This window comes from Petaurus breviceps, unplaced genomic scaffold (assembly GCF_028583685.1).
Source record: "Petaurus breviceps papuanus isolate PSGF00001 unplaced genomic scaffold, PetGlider_PUasm1.0 76, whole genome shotgun sequence".
NCBI classification, from domain to species: Eukaryota; Metazoa; Chordata; class Mammalia; order Diprotodontia; family Petauridae; genus Petaurus; species Petaurus breviceps.
The window spans coordinates 51,231,394-51,257,453 of NW_027186473.1; the positions used below are offsets into that span (position 1 = coordinate 51,231,394).

General features: G+C 37.8%; 1 protein-coding gene across 3 annotated transcripts in view; it reads left to right on the plus strand.

The window, feature by feature from the left end:
• EDNRA (endothelin receptor type A) overlaps positions 1–26,060 on the plus strand; it is a 90,372-nt gene that overhangs the window by 46,876 nt on the left and 17,436 nt on the right. For all 3 annotated transcript variants that reach the window (XM_069105482.1, XM_069105480.1, XM_069105481.1), the window contains exons 4-5: positions 4,324–4,451; positions 22,084–22,282. In XM_069105482.1, coding sequence (XP_068961583.1) covers positions 4,324–4,451; positions 22,084–22,282 — 327 coding nt within the window. The remainder of the gene's footprint in view (positions 1–4,323; positions 4,452–22,083; positions 22,283–26,060) is intronic.

Genomic DNA, 26,060 nt, shown 5'->3' on the forward strand with positions numbered 1-26,060 from the left:
AGAGAGAGAGAGAGAGAGAGAGCGTGTCCCTAAAGTCTGGACACATAGTAAATCTCATTAACTATGTATGCATATTTTCAAGAAATGAAATGAATGAAATTTTCAACATTTTATTTAATTAGCATAAATGAGATTTCCTAGAAAGATATAGGAGACTCGTAGGAAATCTCATTATTTATTAAATTGATTAAATTAAAATCATTAATATGGAAAATAGTTCCCAATAGCTAATGAAAGCTTTTATTCCATATGAAATTGTCATGGTTAAAATTTATGCTAATTAAATAAAATGTTGAAAATTTCATTTATTTCATTTCATGAAAATATGCATAGTTAATGAGATTTCCTATGTGTTCAGATTTTAGGTACACCCAGTACCTAACCCTGAGGTGAGGTTTTACTTTGTGGCTCACTTATGGGAAGAGTTGTGTGATTTGGTCAGATGAGACTCTGGGCAGACATTGAACACCCACACCCTCCCCACCCCTTTTGAAAACCCAAATGCTGGTACTTCTCTCTCTGGTAACTAACTATGTATGTATGTATGTGATGGTCAGACAGCTAGAAGCCTTGTTTGTTGGTCTGCTGAATTGTGTTATTTTCTCTGTCTGTATTTTTTGTCTGCTTGTAATTTCTGTTTGCATTTTCTCTGAAGTTCAGGGTGCTAACTTTTCCCCTGAATTAAGTAAATGATAGATATGTTTTGATTAAAGTAAGATTGTTAATCCCTTTTTTGTTGCTTTCCTTTAGAAAAGCAGATCAAAGAACCTGTGCTAGCAGCCATCCTGGGTATACTAGGGTACTTGTGTTATACCCCTCCTTTTCCCTTTCTATTTAAATTGGAGACCACTGGCCTAGGTGGGTGGTGATAAGGACATAGAGTAACCTTCAGTTAAGACGCAGCTAACAGGCCTTGTCTGAGAGTACCAAAATTTAGGAGGCACTGAAAGCCCATACATTATTTTAGTAGGTAGAAGCAATTGAGTTTAGTCTCTAGTTAGTAGGTATACTTATTTAAACTAGGAAGCAATATGGACATGGCCAATGTGGAGATGTGTTTTGCTAGATTCTGCATAGTCACAGTGAGGGAGTTTGGGGTTGTTGTCGTTGTTGGGGTGGGGGGTTCTTTTATTGTTCTGTTTCAGAGAGGAATTGAAAGGGAGAGAAAATAAAACACTGCTTTAAAAATTTATTAAGTTTAAATTAGTAATTTAAAATTATTTCTTTAATAATTTATATATTATATTTATATATAAATTAATATTATTTAATATTTATTTAATAACTTTAAATTAATTTAATTTATAATAAATTAAACTTTTAAGAAATTTAAGAAGCTACCAATTGGCACACTCCTTCCCTAAGTTCCTTCTCCTAACCCTTGCCTTCAAACCTTTGATGAGTTCCTTCCAGGCCCACTTCACCATTTCCTCTATATTCAGTGGTTTCCCAAGGCAATGGTCTCTAAAGATCCAAGGTTCTCTATTCCACCACCATCATACCAGAATGACTAAAGCTTCTCCAAGATCTCTGATCCCCCCACCATGCAAAGTGAATTTGCTCCAAAACTGGAATTACTATTTATGTCTCTGGTTCCTTTTTTCTGTACCATCTGGGGTAAGGGAAGCTTGGACAGTCTATACTTTTACTCCCATTGATTAAAAATAGTTTGCTAGGAAAATGCCTGCAGCTCATCCAGATACTATTACAGCTATTCTTCCTGGCTATCCTCTTCCTACCCACTCCAGGCCACAGGATAGGGCCAGTCCTCTCATTTGAAACAAAGATATTGTGTTAGTGGAAGAAAGATTTTTTTCCAAAAATTTGAGGATCCGTACTCATTGTAAGAGACCATGACCAATAGTGATAACACAGCTCAGCTGTAGAGAGACAACAGGGAAATCGAAAGATGAAACAAAGCAACTGTGATGGCTTAGGAATGGTGCCTTCACATCACACCCTTTAAGGCTCCTGAAGTACTAGAAGAAAGGCTGGTGATTACTTAGCTGACAGAGGATCAAAACAATTCAAGTACTTCCTTTCTCCAATAGCTGTTCCTTGTGCCCATACTAGCTGTTTATCAGCAGATAAAATGCTCTCCAGGCGTCGCTGAGTGCTTTGGCAAGAACCGTGCTCCCAATCTCAAGAATTTGTTTTACTTGACTATGCTTGTGTAGCAAAAATGTTCTATATCAGTTCTTTCTCTTGATGCTGGCGTCTTTCTTTATATGCCCTTTATAGTTAATTTGGGTATTTATAATAGTCAGAATGACTTTATTCATTCAAAGGCCTTCTTAAAACCATATTGCTGTTACTGCTTACAATGTTCTCTTGGTTCTGCTCATTTTGTTCTTGATTATTTCATGCAAGGCTTTCCATGTTTTTCTAAGATCATTGAGCTCATCATTACTCATATTACAGTAGTATTCCATCACAATCATATAGAATTTGTTGAGCCATTTAAAAAAATATATAATAATTATATATTTAAAGGAATAGCAAATTTAAAAGAAATGTAAAAGGAATAGCAAATTGTACATAATAGATTTTCAGTTTTATGTACAATAATCTTTTTATTATACTGTTATAACAAAAATGCTTGTTTTTATTCCATAAATTAAAAAATAAATAATTTTTTAAAGTATATGATACAAGAGTTCTCTATTTTTTGCTTCCTTCTTCCTTTTCTTGCTTTTCAGTGGGTGGAGGGATGTAAGGAGAAAAAATTTTTAAGATTGATCAGTGGGGAGGTGTAATGTAATGCCAAGGAAAGGCAACTTCCCAAGGTTCAGAATACCAGCATAGGTGCTCTCCATTTTATTCAGTAACAAACCCAGAACAGAGAAGATCAAAACATGACATCATTCAAAATACAGCATTTACTAAGCATGATTAAATAATCTCCAAGTACTACCCCACCCCAGGACCTTCCAATCATTCAATCAATTACAAAGTCCCTGTTCTAAATACTTCTCCACCCCTAGGCTATACCTTCATTTGGTCCACCACAAAACCCCTCTTCTCAAATGGAGATTAGTTTCCAAACATAGGTAAAGTACCTTCATTTGTCAATCACAGAGCACAATAAGGTCAAAAGTTCCCCACCCCTGGATCACAATTGAATCTACCCCAGAGTTACATCAAGTTTAAACACAGCACTTAATACCCAAATGGAGGTCTTTTCTTCATCTTGACAAGAGGCAAGTTCTCAGCAATCTTAGTTCCTGGGGAGACAAGGCTTAGCAAGGCCATAAGATACATTGCCAGTCCCTTCATGAATTTATCCTCTGTCTGTAGAACAGTCCTAGAACCCCTGAACACATTAGCAAAGCCCTCTCCCAGGATTTCTGTAAACATACAACAAGAAAATCCTTCTTCAGGGCTTCTGAACCAACAGAAAGGCTCCCAGACCCCTGCAACAACAGCACTGTCCTTCACCAGTGGACAGTATTCACTCTGTCTGCAGGACAGTCTCCAGACCCCTGCAACAACAGCACTGTCCCTCACCAGTGGACAGTATTCATTCTGTCTGCAGGACAGTCTCCAGACCCCTGCAACAACAGCACTGTCCCTCACCAGTGGACAGTATTCACTCTCTGTCTGCAGGACAGTCTCAGGGCTTCTTAACCAAATGCCAGGTTCCAGGACTTCTTCAACAGGACAGTCTTTCACCAGTGGACAAATCTGGCAAAATAACATCAAAACAGACAGACAAAGTACCAGCAAAACAGCCATGTCTCCTCAGTCCTTGGCAGCTCAGGGGGCAGGTCTCAAAAGTCCAGGGCAATTCAAAGCGGCCACCAGCAATTCTCTTAGTCTCTCTCTCTCCCCACGAGGTGCTGCTTCCAAAAAAGATCTCCCGCCTCTCTCTAGTGTCTCCAAATCTACATCACCAGCTCCTCCCAGTTCAGGACTTTCTTTTCACATCAACAAGCCCATCCCACAGGTGGGATTAACAAACTCTGGGTTTTAACACAATCAATTTGAAAACCAAGCCAATACAGGGGAATCTTTAATTACCATTACTATCACAGGAGGCTAGGTGGCATGGAGTCAGGAGGACCTGAGTTCAAATCCAGCCTCAGACACTTAACACTTACCAGCTGCATGACCTTGGGGAAATCCCTTAACCTCAATTGCCGTCCAAAAAGAAAAAAGAAATTGATCAGTGAGCACCAATAGCTTGTTAGTATTAGTCACCCTCACATACAGCACACCTAGCTCTTTGTAGAGGCCCCAAAACACACACCTGGCCCCTTGCCTCCTGCTGGTCTTGAAGGTGTTTCTTATTGTGGTTCTAATCACAGTCCCTCCTTTCTTTAGCTCCTAGCTCAGCGTTGGCCTTTCGAGCAGAATGAGTTCGGAGTCTTTCTCTGTAAGCTGTTCCCCTTCTTGCAGAAGGCCTCAGTTGGAATCACGGTCCTCAATCTTTGTGCTCTCAGTGTGGACAGGTACTGCATTTCCTTCCTTCATTTTGAATTTGAAATTTTTTATTTTTTTCTCAAAGATTGTTGTTGTTTATTCAATTATGTTGGACTCTTTGTGACCCCATTTGTGGTTTTCTTGTCAAAGATACCGAAGTGGTTTCTCATTTCCTTCTCCAGCTTATTTTACAGAAAAGGAAACTGAGCAAACAGGGTTAAGTGATTTGCCCAAAGTCACACAGCTAACCTAGTAAATATCTGAGGCTGGATTTGAATTTGAGTCTTCCTGATTCCAGGTCCAGCACACTGATTAAGGTGAGTTGGATGACACAGTTTTAGCTTTGAGAATTAGACTCATAGAATAACTTAGAAATCCAGAAACACTTAGTTGTTCTGGAATGAGAGGAAACATTAATTTTCCATTACCTTTTATGATTGATTTCTATCCCTTCCATACTCAGGAAGCCTCTGAGTTCAATTCAATCAATTATGGCCATGCCTAAAGGCATGCTAGAGCCAGCTTAAACCAGTTTATAAAAGCTGATTGTCAAATTTTCAGTGTCAGCATTTACAACTCAGAAATCAGCAAATGTAATAAATCAAGAGCTGATTTATTGTTTTGTTGATTGTCTAAGACTTTTAAAATGATAGAGAAAATTTTAATAAGGCAAATTAAACTTAAAAGGAGATTGTGAGTACTTTTTTCTAGATAGAAATCCAGTTGTTAAACATTTACCAATATACCACTGTCCCTGCCATTATTTAATTCTCTTCAGCAAAGCCACAGTGTCCAAATAGGAACATTCCCCTTGCCTGTTTTTCGGAACTATATCCCAGACTCAAAAAGAACAGAAAAATGTCTCTCTAATACAGGGCTTTAGGGATAAGACATAGAAACAAGATAAACATACTTACATCAATTTCTCAAAAATTTGGTAGGTGGTCCTCAGTCTTCCAAAAGTGACTGTGCAAAGATGCCTGTCAAAATCTCCCCAAATACTCCCTTCTGAATTTGATAACTTTGATGGAGTCCCTTAACCTTTTGCTCATATATAGTAAAAATAGAAAAGTATCATGGTTCAAAGAATAAAGAACCAGATTCATTTTCAGGCCAAGTATACCAAGTCCCACTTCTGAGGTTTGGGGCCAAGCTCAAGCAAGTCCCTGCTTTTACTCCACCAACTTGTCCAACCCCCCCCCCAAGTCCTACTTTTAACAGGTTCTGACTGTAGCATAACCACTTAACCATGCTATTCTCTAAGATTAAAATTTGCAGAAAAGTTGCTGATCTGCATTGATATGAATTCCCTCAACTAAAGTTCCATACATTAGTGAAGTCATATGTCCAATCTTAAAAAGAAATCAATCTGCAGGATCACTGTCTCGTCATGGTAGAGGATCTTGCATAGTTCAATGAAACCATAAGCTATGCTGTGCAGGGTTACCCAAGATGGACAAGTCAGAATAGAGAGTTCTGAAAAAAAAGGTGATCTACTAGAGAAGGAAATGGCAAACCACTCTAGTATCTTTTCCCAATAAAAATCCATGGTCAGTATTAAAATGATTTAAAAAAAAAAAGAAAAAGAAAAAACGGTATATACCAGAAGATGAGTCTCAGGTTAGAAGGCATCCAATAAGCTTCTGAAATGGAAACAAGGAATGTGAACCTAGAGAGACTTTGAGAGGCAGTGGAGGATAAAAGCACCTGGCATGCTATGATCCATGGGGTCACAGAGTCAGACCCGACTGAACAGGTAAAAAAGAAAGAAAATGGAGAATGATGAGATCAGTAGGAACTGGGTATGGTACATTCTGATACTGGGTCATGCTGAATAAAATGCTGTGTGACTGCTGATGGGATTGCTTGATTGGTGACTAGACTGAACTATCAAATTGATTTCTAAAAGTTCAGAAATCTTTAAATTGTATATTTTACACGTATGTCACTTGTTGATGTTTGATTAGAGCATAGCGTAGTACTATGGAAAAAATACCACATCTGGAGTGCAAGCACCTGAGTTCAAGCTCCTGGCTGGCTCTTGCTGCTTACTACCTATAAGACCATGGATAAGCCACTTCACCATGATGGGCCTCAATTTTCTCATTTGTAAAACCAAGGAGCTGGACTAGGTGACCTCTGAGGCTCCCTTGTAAATCAATCAGCAATAATTGATTAAGCCTTTACTATGTGACAAGCATTATATTAGATACCAGGAATAATAATGATAATAATTTTAATTAACTAAGTAATAATCACAGTAATAATAGCTAACATTTATATAATATTCACTGCATGCTAAGCACTTTACAATTAATATCTCATTTGACCCTCACAACAACTCCAAGAGGTAGGTACTATTATTTTTCCCACTTTACAGATGAGGAAATTGAGACAAACAGAAGCTAAGTAACTTGTCCAGGGTTATATAGCTAGCAAGTGTCTGAGGTCTAATTTGAACTCAGATCTTCCTGACTTCAAGTCCCATACTCTGTCCACTGTTCCCCCTCATTGACCCCAGGAAGCTCTTATTATCTAAGGAAAGAAAGCAAGTGCCCCCTCAACACACCCAAAAAAAAAACCCCAGTAAATCAAAGAGTATGTGAAATATCTACAGAACAAATTTTGCAGGGGAGGAATATTAGCTAAAGGAAATCAGGCCTTATGCTTGAGTTGGCATTTGATTTGAGTTTTAAAGTAAATTATTAATTCTGAGAGTTGGGGGGGAGGGCTAGCCTCTGCAATGGCATGGAGACCAGAGATAGAATGTCACTTGCAAAGATCAGTAAGAACTTTGTTTCAGGGCACCTAGGTGATACAGTGAATAGACCAGCCCTGGAGTCAGGAGGACCCATGTTCAAATCCGACTCAGACACTTGACACACTTACTAGCTGTGTGACCTTGGGCAAGTCGCTTAACCCCAATTGCCTTGCCTTCCTCCCTCAAAAAAAAAAAGAAGAATTTTGTTTCAGGAGGAAAATCACATTAGGTTTATATCACTATAAGTTCTGTGTAAGCACAGATCACGTCATCAATGTTTATATTCCTCCCATCCCCACACTGCCCTAGAACAGTATTTGATAAATGACTGTGTAATAAATAGTTGAATTCAACTGATTGTGACAATTCCAAAAATTTAAACCTGATCTCAAAGTATTTCAGATTTTTTGTAGCAATCCCATGCCCCTCACCCTCTCCTCACCCAAGTCTGCCCTGTATTCTATATTACCTAGAAAGGACATAAAACATTTTGTTTGCCACACTAATAGAAATGAAAATTTTCCAGTCAGCCAGACTTCTATCAAATAATATTTTTACACTGCAAACTTTAATTTCAAGTAAACACATACATAATCTCATGTTTATAATAGTAGACTTTATTTTTTTAATGATTACTTGTTCTATAGTTGCCAGACATCCAGATGAAGATGTTCATAATAATAATAACAATAGACTTAAGGTCACAGAGTTAATTAGTGTCAGAATTAAGTCTTTTAAACCTAGGTCTTCCTGACCCCATATTCTGCAAACTGACCACTACATTATGCTGTATCTGGTTATCTTTCTGTCTACACAAAACTACGAAAGATTCTTCTGCAGAAACGTCAAATTCCCTTAAAATCTTCCTAAAGGAGATTAAAATATAATTGGGAAATGTTTAACAAAATAAAATACAACATAACGTTAATTTGTGGTTTTCTAAGTGGTCTCTGGGGTTCTTAACCTCTATTTGAGTTTGAGACCACTGCTTTTCCCTAATCTCAGTGGATCTCAGACCCAGAAAACAAATAGAGCAGCGGCAGCCAGGTGGCTCAGCGAGTAAGAGCACCAGCCCCAGTGTTGGGATGACCTGGGGATAAAATCCGGGCTCAGATACTTAGCACCACACCCAGAAATAACTGGCCATGTAACCTTGAGCAAGTTACTTAACACCAATTGCTTTATAAAAAAAAAAAATAGAGGCCATAAGCCTCCTCCAAACCCTATTATATCCATGCCTGATAGAACTATTGAGGTAGCAAAGATGCTTGTTTTGGCATGTCTTTACTCCTAAAACAGACCAGGTAGTGCCTTAATCACAAACCCATATAAGTAATGAACTATCAAGGGCAGCTAAGTGGTGCAGGGGACAGAATGCCAGGCCTGGAGTCAGAAAGACTCCTCTTTATGATTTCAGATCTGAACTCAGACACTTACTAGCTATGTGACCCTGGGCAAGTCACTTAACCCTATTTGCCTCAGTAAAATGGGCTGGAGAAGGAAATGGCAAACCACTCCAATATCTTTGCCAAACAACCCCATAATGAGGTCACAGAGTCAGACACAACTGAAAAACAACTCAACAATAATTAGTTGTCAAATGAGTAAGTTATATTAAATTATCTCTAAGGTCTCTACCAAGAAAGCACTGTAGTATTTTGACTGAATCCCTGGACATGGCGTCAGAAAGATCAGAACGCAAACTACCATCCCCTCTAACAATGGGCAAGTCAACTCAACTCCATGTGCCCTCCATTTCTTCAACTGTAAAACCAGGATATAATCTCTCTCCTTCCTACCTCACTGTATTGTTCTAAGGTTCCCAGGTGATAATACAGAAGGTCTCAAATGCCTTAGTGCAGCTAAATTTAAGCTAAAATTGCACTAAGACTTTTGGGACACACTGTATATGTAAAAGTGTTTTCCAAACCTTAAAACTCTAAGTAAATGTCAGTTATCATTATCATTCCAGCACTAGAAACTTCTGTGACTCTATTCATTAAAACTTCCCTGTCTGCAGGTTAAACAGAATACATTGTCACACGGTACTACTGATTAGAAGATTCTTTCCAACCACCTTGTCAACAGAAACCATTTTGTATAGAAAAATTATCCAGAATCCATTATATTGGGAAGTATTCTTAGTTTTAAACAAACAAGTCAAACCATTTTCATCTTCCACACTTTCTGGAAAACTGCCTCAACCTAGGAGATTTTTGTGAAGTAATAAAGCTGCCTCCGTTTTCTTCTCTGCTCTTCTAGGTTTTATTTTAATATTGCAACCAGTATCATAATAGCTCAGGGCAGGCAGGTGGCACAGGGGATAGAATGCCAGGTCTGGAGTCATGAAGACCTGAGTTCAAATACAAACTCAGATACTTACTAGCTGTGTGGCCCTGGGCAGGTCACTTAACCCTGTTTACCTCAGTTTTCTCATCTGTAAAATTATCTGGAGAAGGAAATGACAAACCACTACAGTCACAGAGTCAGACTGAAAAATGGTTAAATAAAAACAATTATAATAACTCATGTTTACTTGAAACCATGAGGTTTACAAATCATTTTCCTCAAAACAAACCCAATGAAACCAGTAAGATGTCTTATTTATTGTACTCATTTTACAGATGAGGAAACTGATACCCAGAATTATGTAGTGATTTGCCCAATCACACAGATCAGAGTCAGAGAGTTGTAAATATTGACCTTCTGGCTTCAGGCCCATTGTGTGTTCTAGTACTCGAGGCATTCAACTCTGGGATTAAAACCTTGAGACACTGTGCTGATATTTTTACTATAAAAACGTTTATACTATAGCAAGAATTGTTATCAATTAATTCCTAGAGATAAGATATCTTCTGCTTTGGGTCTTTATTTGGATGAATCTGATCTAAAAAAGATTCTACCATTTTCCTGCAGAGGATAAGACCTAGGATAAGTGGGGCAGCTTTGGGGATCGTAAATCCTTCTGTAGTTTGTGAAACACAAAAAGCCCAAAGCTTTTGGCTTTATGAGGAAAAGCCAATTATAGCCTGTGAAAAGTCCGCAAGAAAGAATTTTACAGTGTAGTATATTGGTGGCCTGTGACATTTGTTATGTCCCAACCAGGGCTGAACTTAACTGTAGTGGAAAAAATAGAGTAAAAACTCCTAAGCAATGACTGTAGAAATTGCATATAAGTTCCAAATGTGAATTTTGTTATTATTGTTCTCAACATATGAGATCCTGTGCTTTAGACCTGGAAAGGACCTTAGAGGTTATCCAATCAAAGTCCCTCATTTTACAGATTAAAAAAAAATACACATACTCTAAATATGTAAATATACCAAAGTTTTGTGCTGAACAGAATGCCAAAAAAGGAATGAAACTCAAATTTTCAAGATCCCTGGTTTTTCCTCAAGGCTCAACTCAGATGCCAGCTTTTCTGGAGAAAACCTCTCCTCCTGGAGAGGAAGCCTTTCTGTTGTCCTGCCTGCTTGTTAAGGTTCCAAATGCCCCCTTAAATTACCTTGTATTTACTTCTCTATGAAAATGTTGTTTCCCTACAATAGAATGTAAGCTCTGTGAGTTCAGAAACTGTCCCGGCTTGTCTCCGGACTTTTAGCCTAGTGCAATGCTTCCTAAATAGGAGCTAATCAATATAGGTTTGGGGAAGGAATGGATGGATGGATGATAATAATGATTAGCATTTATATAGGGCTTTAAGGTTTGCAAAGTGCTTCATGAATATAACCTCATTTCATCCTCACATCCACCCTGGGAGATAGGCACTATTATCCCCACTTTACAGATGAGGAAACTGAGGCTTAGAGAATTCTACTGAATTGCCCAGGGCCACACAGCTAGTAAATGTCTGAGGCAGGAATTTGAACTCAGATCTTCCTTACTCAACATACCACAAGAGGTGCATAAAATGATGCATAAAATCCTCAGTAAGAGTCATTTCTTTATGTTTCACATAATTGAAGATGTATAACCTATATCAAATTGCTTGCCTTGAGACAAGGAAGGAGGTGGGGAAGGAGGAAGAGAATTTGGAAATCAAAAAAATTTTAAAAGGATGTTGAAAATTCTTTTTACATGCAATTGGGAGGGGAAACATTGTCAAAGGCATAGAAAAGGAGTCATTTGTTATATCTCTATCATCTATGAGATTATTATGTGCTTTGTGGATTAATTATTGGTCAAATACAATTACATATTTGATCACTTAAGAAAACATTTAAAGAAGGAACTTTGGAAAATGCAGTACGATCTTAGGAAAATGCTTTGTCATCGTCTGTCATTCCTTGCTGACTGTATTAGTCAAAGGAATTTGTTAAATGATGAGGAAGGATTCTTGGGAGGAAAATAGATTTTCAACAACTCATTGTCAATAATTTAAACATTACATAAAACATTAGAGGTGGCCTCACATAGTTGAAAGAGTCAGATAGATTTTACTTAAATGCTGCTTCTGGTACATACTGACTCTGTGACCCTGGGCAGGTCACAATTTTTCTGCACCTCAAGCAACTTTCTAAGACTAAATTGAAAAGCAGGTGCTAAACTACATTGGTAAAGGTAATCTCCTCACTGGAAGTTCCCTAGATCAATGATATCATAAGTCTGGTCCAAAATAAAAACCCTTAAAACAGAAATGATGAGTATGTTGCCTTTTAAACAGGAGTTTATCCAACCCTGTTCTTCATCAGGTTAACAGCCTCATTTAAGAAATTTTTAAATGACTGAGATCATCCCCAAAAAGCAGTCTGACTGCTGATCCAAATTCCCATAAAATGCTGTCTAGTGAGGGAAGCTGAGACAAGATGCAGCTGCCTTAACTACTACTATTATATAATTAGGTATCTAGAAACCGCCAACGTTCAAAGAAATAGCTTCATTTTATGTGCCTCAAACAAAAAGGCTGATGTCAGTTGTCTTTCTACTCAGCATTTCACACACAGCTTGCCATTTCCTTTGGGATTCCCAGAGATTCAGCCCAACTCTAAAACCAACAGGGTTCCCCTCTATAACTCCTGTGATACAGTGAAGCTGTAAGAACCCCAAACCTGGAGTCCAAAGAGCTGGCACCAAATCCCTACTCCTCCAGGACTGAAGGAAGGCATTTTTCTCTATCTGAGACTGGTTTTCTCACCAATAAAAGTAGCAGATTAGACTGGATGATCTCCATGATCCCTTATGGCTCCAAATGCTATTATTCCTGCTAGACTTGAGCTAGAGTAACAGCCAGACTCAGAATTCTTTCTCCCTACTTTCGTTTTCCCAGTCTCTGGGAGAGAATGTCCCTTTACTGAGTTAATTTCTTAAAGATTCACTGAACATGCACCCAGTGGAATTGTGCCACATAAAATATGGAAAATATCTGTCTTTAGAAAGTTTGTGATGTGGATTTTTGGACATAAAAGAAATGTGGAATACATACACATGCATATACACACTTGTATATGTGTGTATGTATCTATATATTTGTTTTATTATAACTGTCACTTTAAAAAGCAAAAGCATGTGGCAACAGGCAGCACAATGAATAAAGCTAGCCCTGGAACCAGAGTTCAAAATCAGCTTAGAAACTTACTAGCTAGGGGTGGCTAGGTGGTGCAGTGAATGGAGCACTGGCCCTGGAGTCAGGAGGACCTGAGTTCAAATCCAGCCTCAGACACTTAACACTTACTATCCGTGTGACCTTGGGCAAGTCATTTAACCCCAATTGCCCTACTTTCCCCCTCCGAAAAAAAAAAGAAACTTACTAGCTGTATAACCCTGGGTACTTAGCTGCCTTGGTGAAAAATGATGTTGTTTTTGGCTATAAAAGGAAAGTTTGGAAACAAGTGGGTGGGGAAGGGAGGAGATAATGAGTATGGCTATTTTGAGTCTAAGTCTACTGGGCCATCACTCTATCCACTGTGCCACCTAACTGCCTCATATTATTCATGTGGCTCAAGGCAAGCTATTCCTTGGGTCAAGTTTGTGCCAAGCCCCTTCCAGCTCTAAACCCTTAGGATCCTTAAGTAATTAAATAGCCTATGTATTCTCTAATTCAAAACTGACTTGAAAAAACTAGAAAATATCTATCCTACAAAATGTGTGCATTAATAATCAACTAGTCATTAAGAGGAAGACAGGATTGCTATGTAACCAGTTCTCACTTAACCTAAGTTCCACCCCAACTTCTATTCAAAACGACTTTTATGTAATGTGAATTTGTCCTACCCACCCACTTCACTTAGCCTATATAACAAAGGCATACACAAAATTATACCTTTATGCAAGTCATAAAATGTACTAAAATGCAGCTTTGTTAAATATCGTACCATCATAATAAACAGAATTTTGAAATGGAAGATAAAGTTAATGATAAAGTATGCTCAGTACTCTCCAGTGAAGTTAACACAGGTATACAGTATGCTGCTCCTTCCCCACCCACTACACCACCTTTATCACTGGGGGTTGGCTGCTGTGCAATGTTTTTTATGAAGCTATGCAGAGATGTTTGGAGAGTGACTATTTTTCCTCTTATATCAAGAGGATGCTATTCTATCCTTAACTAGTCTTAGAACTAGATTCTAGCTGCCAGAACTTTGAATTCTTTCAAAATTCTTTGAGTAAAAGAATTGTTATGCAAATTTACATAAAGCCAGAACTATCTTGTATGTGATTTAAAAAAAAAAAACATTCATTCTTATATCTTGGTGGACCAAGAGCATAAGATATTTTTGATGCATTATCTATAACCAATTATTATTAGCCCCTGGCAGTCACACCACCTTAAGTAGTCGACACCATCTCTGAGTTACAGAGATAGAAGGTGTCCTGGTGCCTGACCCAGGGATAGAAGAGAAGCAATTTCTCCACGGGAGATTCAGGCTTCCACCTCTCTGCCTGTAAGTTACAGGCACAAAATTCATAAGAAGAGGAAAGCCAAAAGAAGCAGAAAGCTAAGTAACAGTAGCCCTGGTGCTCCCTACCAGGGATGGTCTGGAAAATAAGGAAATGCAGATTTGGCTGATACTTTAAAGATTATCCTGATCTGCTTTTTAAGTTGTAAATAGTAACTTTAAGTGATGAAATTAAGCAGCAAATGTAAGTTGTCAGCAGAATGGTAATGTTGAAAGAACATTTAACTTGGACTATGGAGACAGGTTCACACCTTAGCTCATCTGCCTCTCTCAGCCTGAATGTCCTCATTTGTAAAAAAAAAATGGTGGTGTTGCCCAAAACAGCCCTCCCCTATATATATTGATGAGATAGCTAGGAAGAACAGCGGATAGAGTTCTGGACCTGGAGTCAGGAACACCTGAGTTCACATCCCTCAGATGCTCATTAATGTGTAACTCTGGGCTAAGCACCTATCTAAGCCTCAGTTTTCTCATCTGTAAAATGCCATAATAATAGCACCTACTTCCCAGGATTATTTAAGGAGCAAATGAGATAATTCTAACACTGTTAGCACAATGCCCAGCTTATAGTAAGTGCTATTATTGGGCAATGGTGGCTGGAGCACCATGCCTAGAGGCAGAAAGACCTAAATCTAAATCTGGCCTCAGATTCTTACCAACTGTGTGACTTACTAAGTGACAAGTCATTTAACCCTGTTTACCTCAGTTTCCTCATTTATAAAGCAAACTGGAGAAGGAAGTAGCAAATCACTAAAGTCTCTTTGCCAAGAAAATCCCAAATGGGGTCACAAATAGTCAGATACAACTCAACAAAAATAAATTATTATTACTATTATTTCAGAAGGTTGTTGGAAGGACCACACAAGGGACCACTTTGCAAACCTGAGACAACTTTGATAAATACTAGAAATCATTATTTTTCCCTTTTAGAATATAAACTCCTTCTGGGCCCAAACTGTCTCACCTGCTTATATTTTCTCCCCAGTGCTTAGCACAGTGCCCAGCATATAGTAAATACTTAATAAATGTTTTTTTTTCCATTCACACTTGCATTCCCCATCTTATTACATATTTTGTTATTATTAATCATTCACACTTGCGTTTCCCATCTTCCAGGATTATTCTGAGGAAAGCACTTTGTAAAGTCCAAAGTACAAGCTATTATTATCCTATGACTGAAATAGTCTGTATTTTTTTCGACAATGTGCTACTCCAACACACACAGATCTTGTTCTCTTTTAGAAACTTATATTTCTAAACTTTTTTGCAGAACACATACTATACATGCTCTACGTGCAAGATACATCTGTACTAATCTACAACTAAAGTGATAATGTTCCAGACCACCACACTTATCCAGGGTTGGCATGTTCAAAGGTCACGCTGTCCTATAGCTTTCCTGAGAAAGTACATGTAGTGAAGAAAATGCAGCCTCACTTTGTGAAATAGAATTCCAAGTTGATATGATCCAAATAAGTGAATAAGTAATACCATGGATTCTAATGTATAGCAAATCTTATATCCCCTATTGATAATAAGTTTTGAGAGGCCAGGGAATGTGTCTCATCTACGCTTGTATTACCTCTCAGTGCCCAGCACAGCACTATGGAACACTCCATAAAATATAAATTCATTCATTTGTCATTTACAGTCCTTCACAACCTGGTTCCAACCAGTGCCTAGCACAGTATCTGGCGTTAGCATAAACTCACTAAATGCTTGTTCATTGATTGACTTGCAGATTTTACCTTATCCCCCTTCATTTCAGCCAAATTGACCCATTCCTATTCTCCAAAATTGGCATTCCATCTCCCTCTTGTCCCCTGTGCTAGGAATGCTGTCTCTCTTCATCCCTGTTTGTTAGAATCCTTAGCCATCTTTAAGATTCAACTCAAGTATCATGTCCTAAGAGAAGGCTATCCTGCTTCCACAAGTTGTCACTGCTCTCCTTATGACTTCCTTTGAAATGACTTTCTGAAGATTTTATACTTTACATATCTGTGGATGTGTCCTCCATTCCACCATCTCCCCAAAACCCAGCTCTTGGAAGGTAGCAACAATTTCATTCATCTCTGGCATATACTAGGAACTCAATAAATGGCTGTTGGATTGAAATAAATATATCTAAGTTAATGAATAAGTGAACTAGTACTTTTCACCTGTATAGTTCTTGATCTACTTTTGAGAAAATAATCCAGTATAGAAAAGTCATGTTTAAGAAATTACTAACTTAAAAAAAAGAAAAGAAATTACTAACTTTGATGCACTCTATTTTTTTTTATCAGAGGTAGCAAGGGTTTGGTAGATAATCAGCCCCAAAGTCAAGGAAACTTGATTCCAAGTCTTGCCTCTGACTTAAACTCACTTAAGATCATGGATAAGTCATTTAACCTTTCAATGCCGGTGGTACCTCTCTAAGAGTATAAGTTACCGATGCAGTTTTGGAGAGAATTTCCACACAGGGATAAAATTACAGGTTTAAACAAAAAAGCATTTAATATTATTTGTGAGATATCTCTGTCAAACATATTCTATTTTGAGAAGGGGATGAAGGGAGAGAAGGGGATGGGTGAATTTTCTATTTACAAAAGCAATAACAATTTCAAATATAAAGCTATGGAAATACCATATCAAGCATCACATGTTCTGTACTATGGAATCTTTCCTAATAGTAATTCCAAAAGAAGTTTTTATTTGACATTCACACAAGGCCAAAGGACATGACATGCCAAAGATCAGGAGACCAGCTTTTTAAATTCATTTTTTTTATTCTTGGAGCTGAACTTTGAAATCTGAACATTGTAATTGGAAGAATATTAAAGCAAAAAAATAGTCCAAGCATCATAAGGCCAATATATGTTAATTTATGATCTTGCAAAACACATATTCAAATATTCTTCTTTGTATCTGTCCAAATCTGTCCCAGCTGATGAATTGTGAGTTCCTAGAAATCAAGGAACAGATCTATTTTAATCCCTTTGCCAAGCGCAGGGCCCTATTGAAAAAGATAGGAAATGTTTTTTCTTGATCTACTCTCAGACAGCTAGTTAGGCTGGAATATAATCAGCCATGAGCACTTTACGAAGTTAGAGATGAGGAAAGCAAGCATATTATCTCATTTGATCCAGGAAGATCTGGATTCAAATCCTGATGAAAATACATACTAGCCATATGACCCTGAGCAAGCCATTTAACCTCTGCCTGCCTTCATTTCCTCATCTGTAAAATGAGGATAACAATAGCATCTGTGTCAAAGAGTTGTGTGAATGAAATAAGATAGCTTATGTAAAGTGCTTTGCCAACCCTAAGGCCCACGTTAATGTTGGCTGTTTTATCACTATTATAAGGGTATGAACATATACCCTTATATAAACCCCAAATCTTACTTTTTGCAGAACAGAAAATGGAGCGAGTTGACTCCAGAACTATTATCAGCAATTACTACATCCTCTATTTCTACTAATAGTCTAGAAAATATAAACAAATGGATTTATTACTGCCTCTCTTAAATTTTCCTGAGATTTTGCTAGATGGCAAAGAACATTGACTTGGCTGTGTCTGCAGTTTCCAAAGGGCTCTCTCTTCTCACTCCACTAGAGAAGAAAGGTCAGTCTTGATGAACGAAAGGAGATATGGAGTCGGGAAACTGTGATCCTTGTCCTGATAATCTGTATCACCTTGGACAAGTGATTTCACTTCTTTCAACCTCAGTTTCCTTTTCTGTAATCAAATCACAAGTGCCTACAATGTGTCGGGCACTGTGCTAAGTGCTGGGGTACAAGGACAGAAACAACAAACAGAAGGAGCTTCCTCTCTAGCCTAAGGAAGAACATGTAAACAGGTAAAGTCAAGACAAAGGAATTTGAAGGATGAAGGTGGGAAATGCGGTGATCTAGACTGTAAAATGACTGAGCTAACCTTGATGACCCATCAGATCCCTCCAGCTCTTAAACTAAGACCCCGTGAACATTGTGTTCAGTGGTTAAGAAAGCTGCCTTAAATTTGTACAGAAAACCAGTGACAAAGCCTCCAGTCATAACCTTTGCCTCCCTCTTCCTAGTGCTTCCCTTAGTATCTGGGTTACTCTCTTCCAACTTCTCAGAATTACAAAAATAGCTCACTTTAATAGAAGAGTCCTTAGAAATCTCTACATCCTGGTTTGGAATTCCAGGGGATGGTGCAGCCAGAGCAGCCAGCATGAACAGGGTGTCTTCTCCTGCTTCTTCTCTCCCAGCCCACATTTCCAGGTGTTCATCAGATGGAAGAACAGAGTCAGATTATTGACTTTTGGCCAATGGGAGGGAACACCTGCAAGTCTCAGTCATCACTGAATAGAACAGGCAGACTGATTATTTTTGTCAATCATTCTGACTCTCCTATGATTAATCACAAAAAACTTATCTAAGTGAAGTGTGGGAAGACCAAATGGCCAGGAAATCAAAGAACCTTACTGGAAAGAGCCCTCAGATAGCTAATTACTCATTTCCCCCTTTGCACACTGCCCCCACCAACTGTCTTTCTATAAACCATCCTTCTCCCCACACCTCTACACCCCCTCTCCCCGCTCCCTGCATAGCTCAGGGGAGCTTGGTTACTAAGGAATAGTACATGGAGCTTGAATCTGGAGGAACTGAGTTCACATCCTGCCTCAGATACTTACTAGCTTTGTGACTTTGGACAAGTCAATTAACCTGTTTGTCTCAGTTTCCTCATCTATAAAATGGGAATATAATAGCACTTCACAGGGTTGTTGTGAGGATAAAATGAGATACTATGTGTAAAGCATTATTTTGCAAACCTTAAAGAACTATAAAAATGCTAGTAGTTGGGTGGCTAGGTGGCACAGTGAATAGAGGACCGGCCCTGGAGTCAGGAGGACCTGGGTTCAGATCTGGCCTCAGACACTTAACACAAAAACTATCCGTGTGACTTTGGGCAAGTCACTTAACCCCAATTGCCCTCTGAAAAAAAAAGCAAAAAAAATTCTAGTAGTTATTATTAATGATTATTATCATTATTGTTGTTATTATTTTTATCTCTGTGACACACCTTAGCTTGCTTCTTCCAGGCTTCTGCTAGTTATTTTAAGGAAATATTTTGCACAAGAAAATCTGGCCAAATTAAGAAATTCACCCACTAGGTGACCTGAAATAACCTGAAAATTGGGAAGTATTTGTAGAGGAAGGAAATCCTTGTTGCATTTAAAAGAAGGCATTTAAAGTTAATTGGCTTTTTAGACCTGGCCTGGAAAGGTAGAAAGGTGGAAATACCTTGATGGATCTAGGGATCTGAGGACTTGATCCTAGAGATCCAGGAAGTTGATTCTGTCAATCTGCCCTAATATGATGTGTGGCCCTTCTTGACTGATTGATTGGAATTCCTCAGATAGATGAGACTCAGGCATATCAGCTATCTAAAGAAACCCTGATCCTTGGCTTCTGCTTCTCTTACTCATTTATCCTATTTTGTTCATAGGGTTCTTATATTTTTCTAAATTATGACTTTCAATTGTTCATAGACATTAACATTTTAAATTACATAGAATTAATCAGTTAGCAAGCATTTATTAATAGCCCTAGTGCACTGTGCTAACCTCTGAGGACTCTAAGAAACCGACCCTGCTCTCAAGGAGTTCATGGTTTAATGGGGGAGACAAACAACATGCAAACAATTACGTACAAACAAAATACAGGAAGATAAAAAGATACCCAACATTGGGGAAGCACACATGGAACCAGGAAAAGTAAAGAAGAACATAAAATAGGGTGATACATGAAATTATGAATTTCTATTATAGTTTGTTTTGGAGGGAAGGAGTAAATATATATTAAATTTAACAAATTAGCTATCCTATTCCATTCTTCATTAAGTTACTCATTTAGAGGAGATAAATGGAGAGAAAACTGGAGACAGAAGAAACCTGGATTTGAATCCTACCTCTGATACATCCTAATTTTATGACCAACAGCAGATCATTTCTCTCTGAGCCCGTTTCCTCATCTATACAATGGTGATAATAAAATTTGTAAAACATAACAAGGTTATTAAAAGTAACAGATATGTTTATAAAGCTCTTTGAAATCTTTTAAATGCTACTGTATGTAGCTGACAGTTCTTGTATAAATGTCTTATCTACTTAGTAAACTGCTGAAGGGAAGCTTTATTTATCTTTTTATCTTCAGCACCTGGCAGGTGGTTTGCACATAAAAAAATTGTTGTTGTTTTTTTTTTTAAGCAATCGGGGTTAAGTAACTTGCTCAAGGTTACACGGCCAGGTGTTTCTGGGTGGGTGCTAAGTGTCGGAGCCCAGATTCTATCCCCAGGTCATCCCAACACTGGAGGCAGTGCTCTTACTTGCTGTGCTACCTGGCCGCCCCAAAAAATGTTTAATTATGTTTATTGAATAAATGAATTCACCTAGATGTGATCAGGCACTGAAGAACTAATTCATACATTTAACCTAATTCATAGACTGATGAGTCAATCTGAATGCCAATTTATTCATTTCCAGTAGTACAGCTAGCTGTTTCAACAGTGTTCTATCAATCATTTGCATTGGCCACACCATCCTCAACAGGAGGGATAGGTCCACCAGTTATAATACCAAATTATAGCTTGCTTGATAAGCAAAGAATTAGACCAAAGTCTCTAAAAGATACTCTTAGATGTTTTTTATTATACTCACCTCTGTTTTGGAGATAGTGTTGTCTTTATTACAAATGCTGGTCGGTAAAATAAAATACCCTGAAAAATTTTTCCTGTCTATCTGTTTATCATTTTCCATAGACTATAAGGATAGAAAGCCTCCTGTATTGAGAGTTTAAAGGGACATCAGAGGGCACATAGTCCAATGCCCTCATTTTACAAATGAGGAAACTGAAGCCCTGAGTGACAGTGATTTACCTAAGTGCACACAGATAATAACAACAAAAGTCAGGATTTTTATCCGGGTCCCCTACCTCCTCTTTCTACTTTGCCAGGAATGGAAAGGTTGTCTCCCTCAGGCTATTCGTTTTACAAGTAATGAAACTGAGGCCCAAAAAATAGAGACAAGGACACAGACCCAATAACATAGCCAGGATTTGAACCCAGCTCTCTGATTCCAGATCCAAACCTCTTCAATCATACCACATTTTCTCTAAAACCTTGTCATTGCATCTACTTCTTTGTGACAGACATATTATCACCATCCCTGTAATTTCCCAAAACAAAACATTCCTCATTGTCCACCACTCTCTTTACTCCATGCTGCCTTTAATTTTCTTTACTTTTGTTTTTGTACCTATAGGTTTTAATGTGGTGCTTGATACATAGTAAGAATTTAATAAACGATGGGGTTTTTATGTATTCATTTTAAAATCGCATTTTATTTCACACTAATTAGATTTCACATCATAGGATTCAGAGCTAAAAAATATATGAGACATCTAATCCAAGTCCTTCATTTCACAGGAAAAATGCCCATTTTGAGTGTAGATACTTCCAATAGGGTAGAATCGTTAGCCCCTTGTTGAGATTCATCTCTATCTTTTCAGACTTTTTTTCCACATTATTCCCCCTCATGTCCTCTGTTGCAGCCAAACCAGACTGTTCCTTATATGTGATATTCCATCTCCAAACTCCCTGTCTTTGTACAGACTATCCCCTGTATCTGAAATGTTCTCCTACCTCCCCTCAATGCTTAAGTGCCATCTCCTACAGGCTGCCTTTCCTGATTGCCCAGTTGTTAACACCCCACCAAATTATCTTATATTTACTTATCTGTATACATGTTGAAATCTCCCCCAAAGAATGCAACCTCCATAAGAGCAAAAGCTAATTTTTAGTTTTGTCTTTGAAACCCTAATACCTATCACATAGTAGGAGCTGTAAGGACACACAATAGGCAATACATTCTTATTAAACCATTTAAAGGCTGATTTCATATGGATTTCCATTTTCAGGGTTACATATGTTACCTGAACTCCAATGATCTAATAGTTGTTCTTCACCTCTTTATTTCAGGTACAGAGCAGTTGCCTCCTGGAGTAGGGTTCAGGGAATTGGGATTCCCTTGATCACGGCAATTGAAATCGTATCCATCTGGATTCTGTCCTTCGTCTTGGCTATTCCTGAAGCCATCGGTTTCGTCATGGTGCCCTTTGAGTATAAAGGCAAAGAACACAAAACCTGCATGCTCAACCCCACAAACAAGTTCATGGAGGTACTTAATTACTTTGCATAGTCTAATTGGGATCTGTTCTTTTCTAATCAAGCATTAATTGTATAGATACTTGGACTGTAGTAACAGCTGAAAAGTGTCTAGAGGGGGACAACTGGAATAGTGAAAGACCTTGATGAGGTACTTAATAACTTTACAAAATCTAACTGAAAACTGTTCTTTTTTCATTAAGCATTGATTATGTAGTCACTTAGGTTGAAGTGATGGGTGAAAAATGTCTACAGGGACAATCAAAATGATGAAAGATCTTGAAGTTAAGAACATAAGGATCTATTGGGGGGTGGAGCTGGGAAGAAAGGACCTTGAATCAGAGAAGAGTAGAGAAATTTTAGAAGAGAAGTGATAGCTAAGTTCAGAGGGCTGTCGTATGGAAGACAGATGAGGCTTGTTCTGCTTGACCCCAGAAGGCAGAGCTATGAGCATTACTAATATTTTCTCCATCACTTTTTTTAAGTCAAGACTGTCAATAAAATCAAGCCCTTACTTATGGCACATGCTGATTTCCAAGGTGTACATGTTCCCACTGAAAATTTAACTTTCTTGAGCCATTAAAAGCTGACTCAACAATATTTCTGCCTCTGTGCCTTGGGTAGATAGCCTTCAAAAGGTCCTTATGGTCAAAAATATTCATCATCTAATAACCTTCTGGTGATAGATAAATGAGGTGAACATGACCCACAAAAATTAAAAAGGTTGACAAGTTACTATCTGGTCAATGTGAACAAATAACTTGAAAATTTTAGCCCCAAAATTCTACACTTTCAACTCAATTATCTATATAATTATCTTTATCATTAAATAATTATCTATATAATCCATCAATCAATTATGTAAAGTTGACCTTAAAAGAGTGGCTGCAATAATGCAGAATTTCTCTTAATCCCCTGCAGAAGTGGATGGGAATAGAGTGCTCAGATTACAAATGAATAAAATTTAGTGCAGTGTAATATTATTAAATAATTGGTTAAATCCAAATTGCCCAGGAAATAGGGTGAAAGCAGAAGCAAAAAGCCAAGAATCACCTGCTCAGAAATTGGTAAGCCTAAGGAGAGTGGATATAATTTAAAAATTCGAGAAGCTTCCATGGAGTTGACATTCCAACAGAAATTGGCATTTACCTTCTCAATGTTACTATAGAATTGTATTAAGAATGGCATCCCTAAAAGGAATTACATGGGCCCATAAAGAAGATAAAATGAAGTCACCTGAGTTCATAAATGCCATTGGTATTACTACAGTAGGTAAAGAGGAAAAATGAGACAATATATGTCTTCATTTTGGCTAATGAGTAGAAAAATTCACCTTGCTGAACTTGGATCCAACGTGTTCATATTAGAAGGACTTAACCACTGATCCTGGGGATTACAGCCTTAAGAACTAACAAGGGAAAGTAGGTGTGACTTTGTGTCTAATGAATTATCTATTTATAGATTATTAGGAAGGAAAATTTATATTCTTGATTTATTACTTTTGGGGCAGTTTCTATTTGGGTAGTTATAAAGCCCATCCAATTTTTTTATAAAATTACTTAATCTAAGACCTCTTTGTGCCCACATAAATAATTAGACCAGAACATAATAAATCCATTGTATATATTGTATTCATAAAAATGATATTCATAGAATATTAAAGTTCATAGAAAACTTAGGAACATGTAATCCAACACTTTTTTAAAAAATAAATGAGTGATTGAGGCCCAAAGAGATTAAGTGAATTGACCAGAATCACATAGCTAGAGAAAGGATTCTTTAGAACCCAAGAGTCTAGTCCCACCCAGATCCTCTGATTCCAAATCCAGCAAGAAAAGATTCATAGATGATATGGTGAAATTGGCCTCATAAAAATGCTTTATTAAATGATGTTCAGTGTCATTGATGAGTTGAAGGAATTAAAATCTGCAAATACTCAGAATTAATCTCTTCTAGAAAATAAGGAGTCTTTTACTATGCTCTATGATTTTTCTCTTACATTTGGAAGAAAACTTACAGGCAAACTCAACTATAATAACTGTACCCTAGAGGCTTCTATATAGCAATTCCAGAGCTGCTTATTCTCCAAGAAACTTGTGCTTAGGGGAAAAAAATATGTCTCCTTCTATCTGTCTTTCATAGAAACAAAGAAGAGGAAATCCTGCAGCCAGTGGAGGAAAACATTCAATTCATGAGCAGTATTTTCAGCCTGAATTTGTTCTTGATAGATACTCAACCTTTGTTTTGCATAATGCTAATGTGTCAGCTTAAGTGCCAAAATAGAATGTCAGAGCTCTCTCAGTAAGCTGAATTCTTCCCCAAGAAATGCTTTCTTTTTAAGAAAAATAAAAGAATTAGTACTAGTGTTCTCTTTTCACTTTTTCATTCTGCCAAAAAATTTATTAAACTGAAATTGGTCCTCATGGTACCATGTTGTCATGATAACAAGAGATCAACATATATTAATTATCTAATGTGTGCAGAATCAAAGAATGTGAGTTGGGAAGGACCAAATGGCCATCCAGTCCAACCCACCCCTGAATAAGACTCCTCCCTATAATATATACCTGGCAACTGGTCATCCAACCTTCAGTTGGGGGCTTCAAGGGAATCTTTTTCCTGAGGCAGCCCATCTCATTTCTTAATAGTTCTGATTGTTAATTGGGTTTTTTCTCCTTTTATCAAGCTTAAATTTGCTTATACAGTTTCCACCAGATGTTTCTAGTTCTGTCCTCTAGGATGGGTAAATTGAATCACTCTTCCATATGACACTCCTTCAGTACTGGAAGACAACTAAGTTTTGACTTCTGCAGGCTAAACATCCCCATTTGCTTTAACTGACTCTCAGGTGTCATGAACTTGAAATTGTTCACCATCCTGATTTCTTTCCCCTGAGCACTCTCCAACTTATCAATGGTCTTCCTAAAATGTAGTGCTCAGAATTGATTGCTTTAATTTCAATGTGGTCTGACAAGAATTGAGCAAGCAAAACTAAAATTTCTAAATTCTATGAATCTCTTAATGCCATCAAAGTTGTCAATAACCCTCTTGGTTACCATATCGCAAATCTTAGAAAAGGACAGGGTCATTGCCCTCATAGAACTTATAGACTGGTAGAAAAATAAACAACACAGATACGTGGCTGTACTACTTTGGAATTTATCTGATTGACTTCTGCCCCAGAAAACTCATTTTGGGGATAACCTCATCATCCTGCAAGATGTCATCAGCCTTGATGTTTTTGTGGTTTTTGTCTAGCCATATCCTACTCTTCCTGACCCCATCTGGAATTTTCTTGGCAAAGATACAGGAAGTAGCTTGTCATTTCCTTCTCCAGCTTAGTTTACAAATGAGAAAACCAAGGCAGAGTTAAGTGATTTGCCCAGGGTAACACAGCTAATAAGTGTCTAAAATCAGATTTGAACTCATGAAGATATCTTCCTGATTTGAGGTAGGCACAAAATCCACTGCACCAGCTCTGCCTATTATACCCTATGCCTCTCTGATTAAAGGATAGGGTTATGAACTCAGAGCCTCCACTTAATTAGAAAGCTCAGACCCCTCATTTCTCACCTAACTTCACTAATTTGGAACTTCTCTGACTTCTCCATCATGCTCCCCCTTTTGGGTATCTCCTCCTACTTTTCAGCTTCTTTTTGTGTTCTAACTTCCCCCATTAGAATTGTAAGCTCCTTGAGGAAAAGGAATATCTTTTTTTTCATATTTGCATCCCTAGGGCTTACAGGACACTTAGTAAGTGCTTAATAAATGTTTATTGATAGATTGAGATA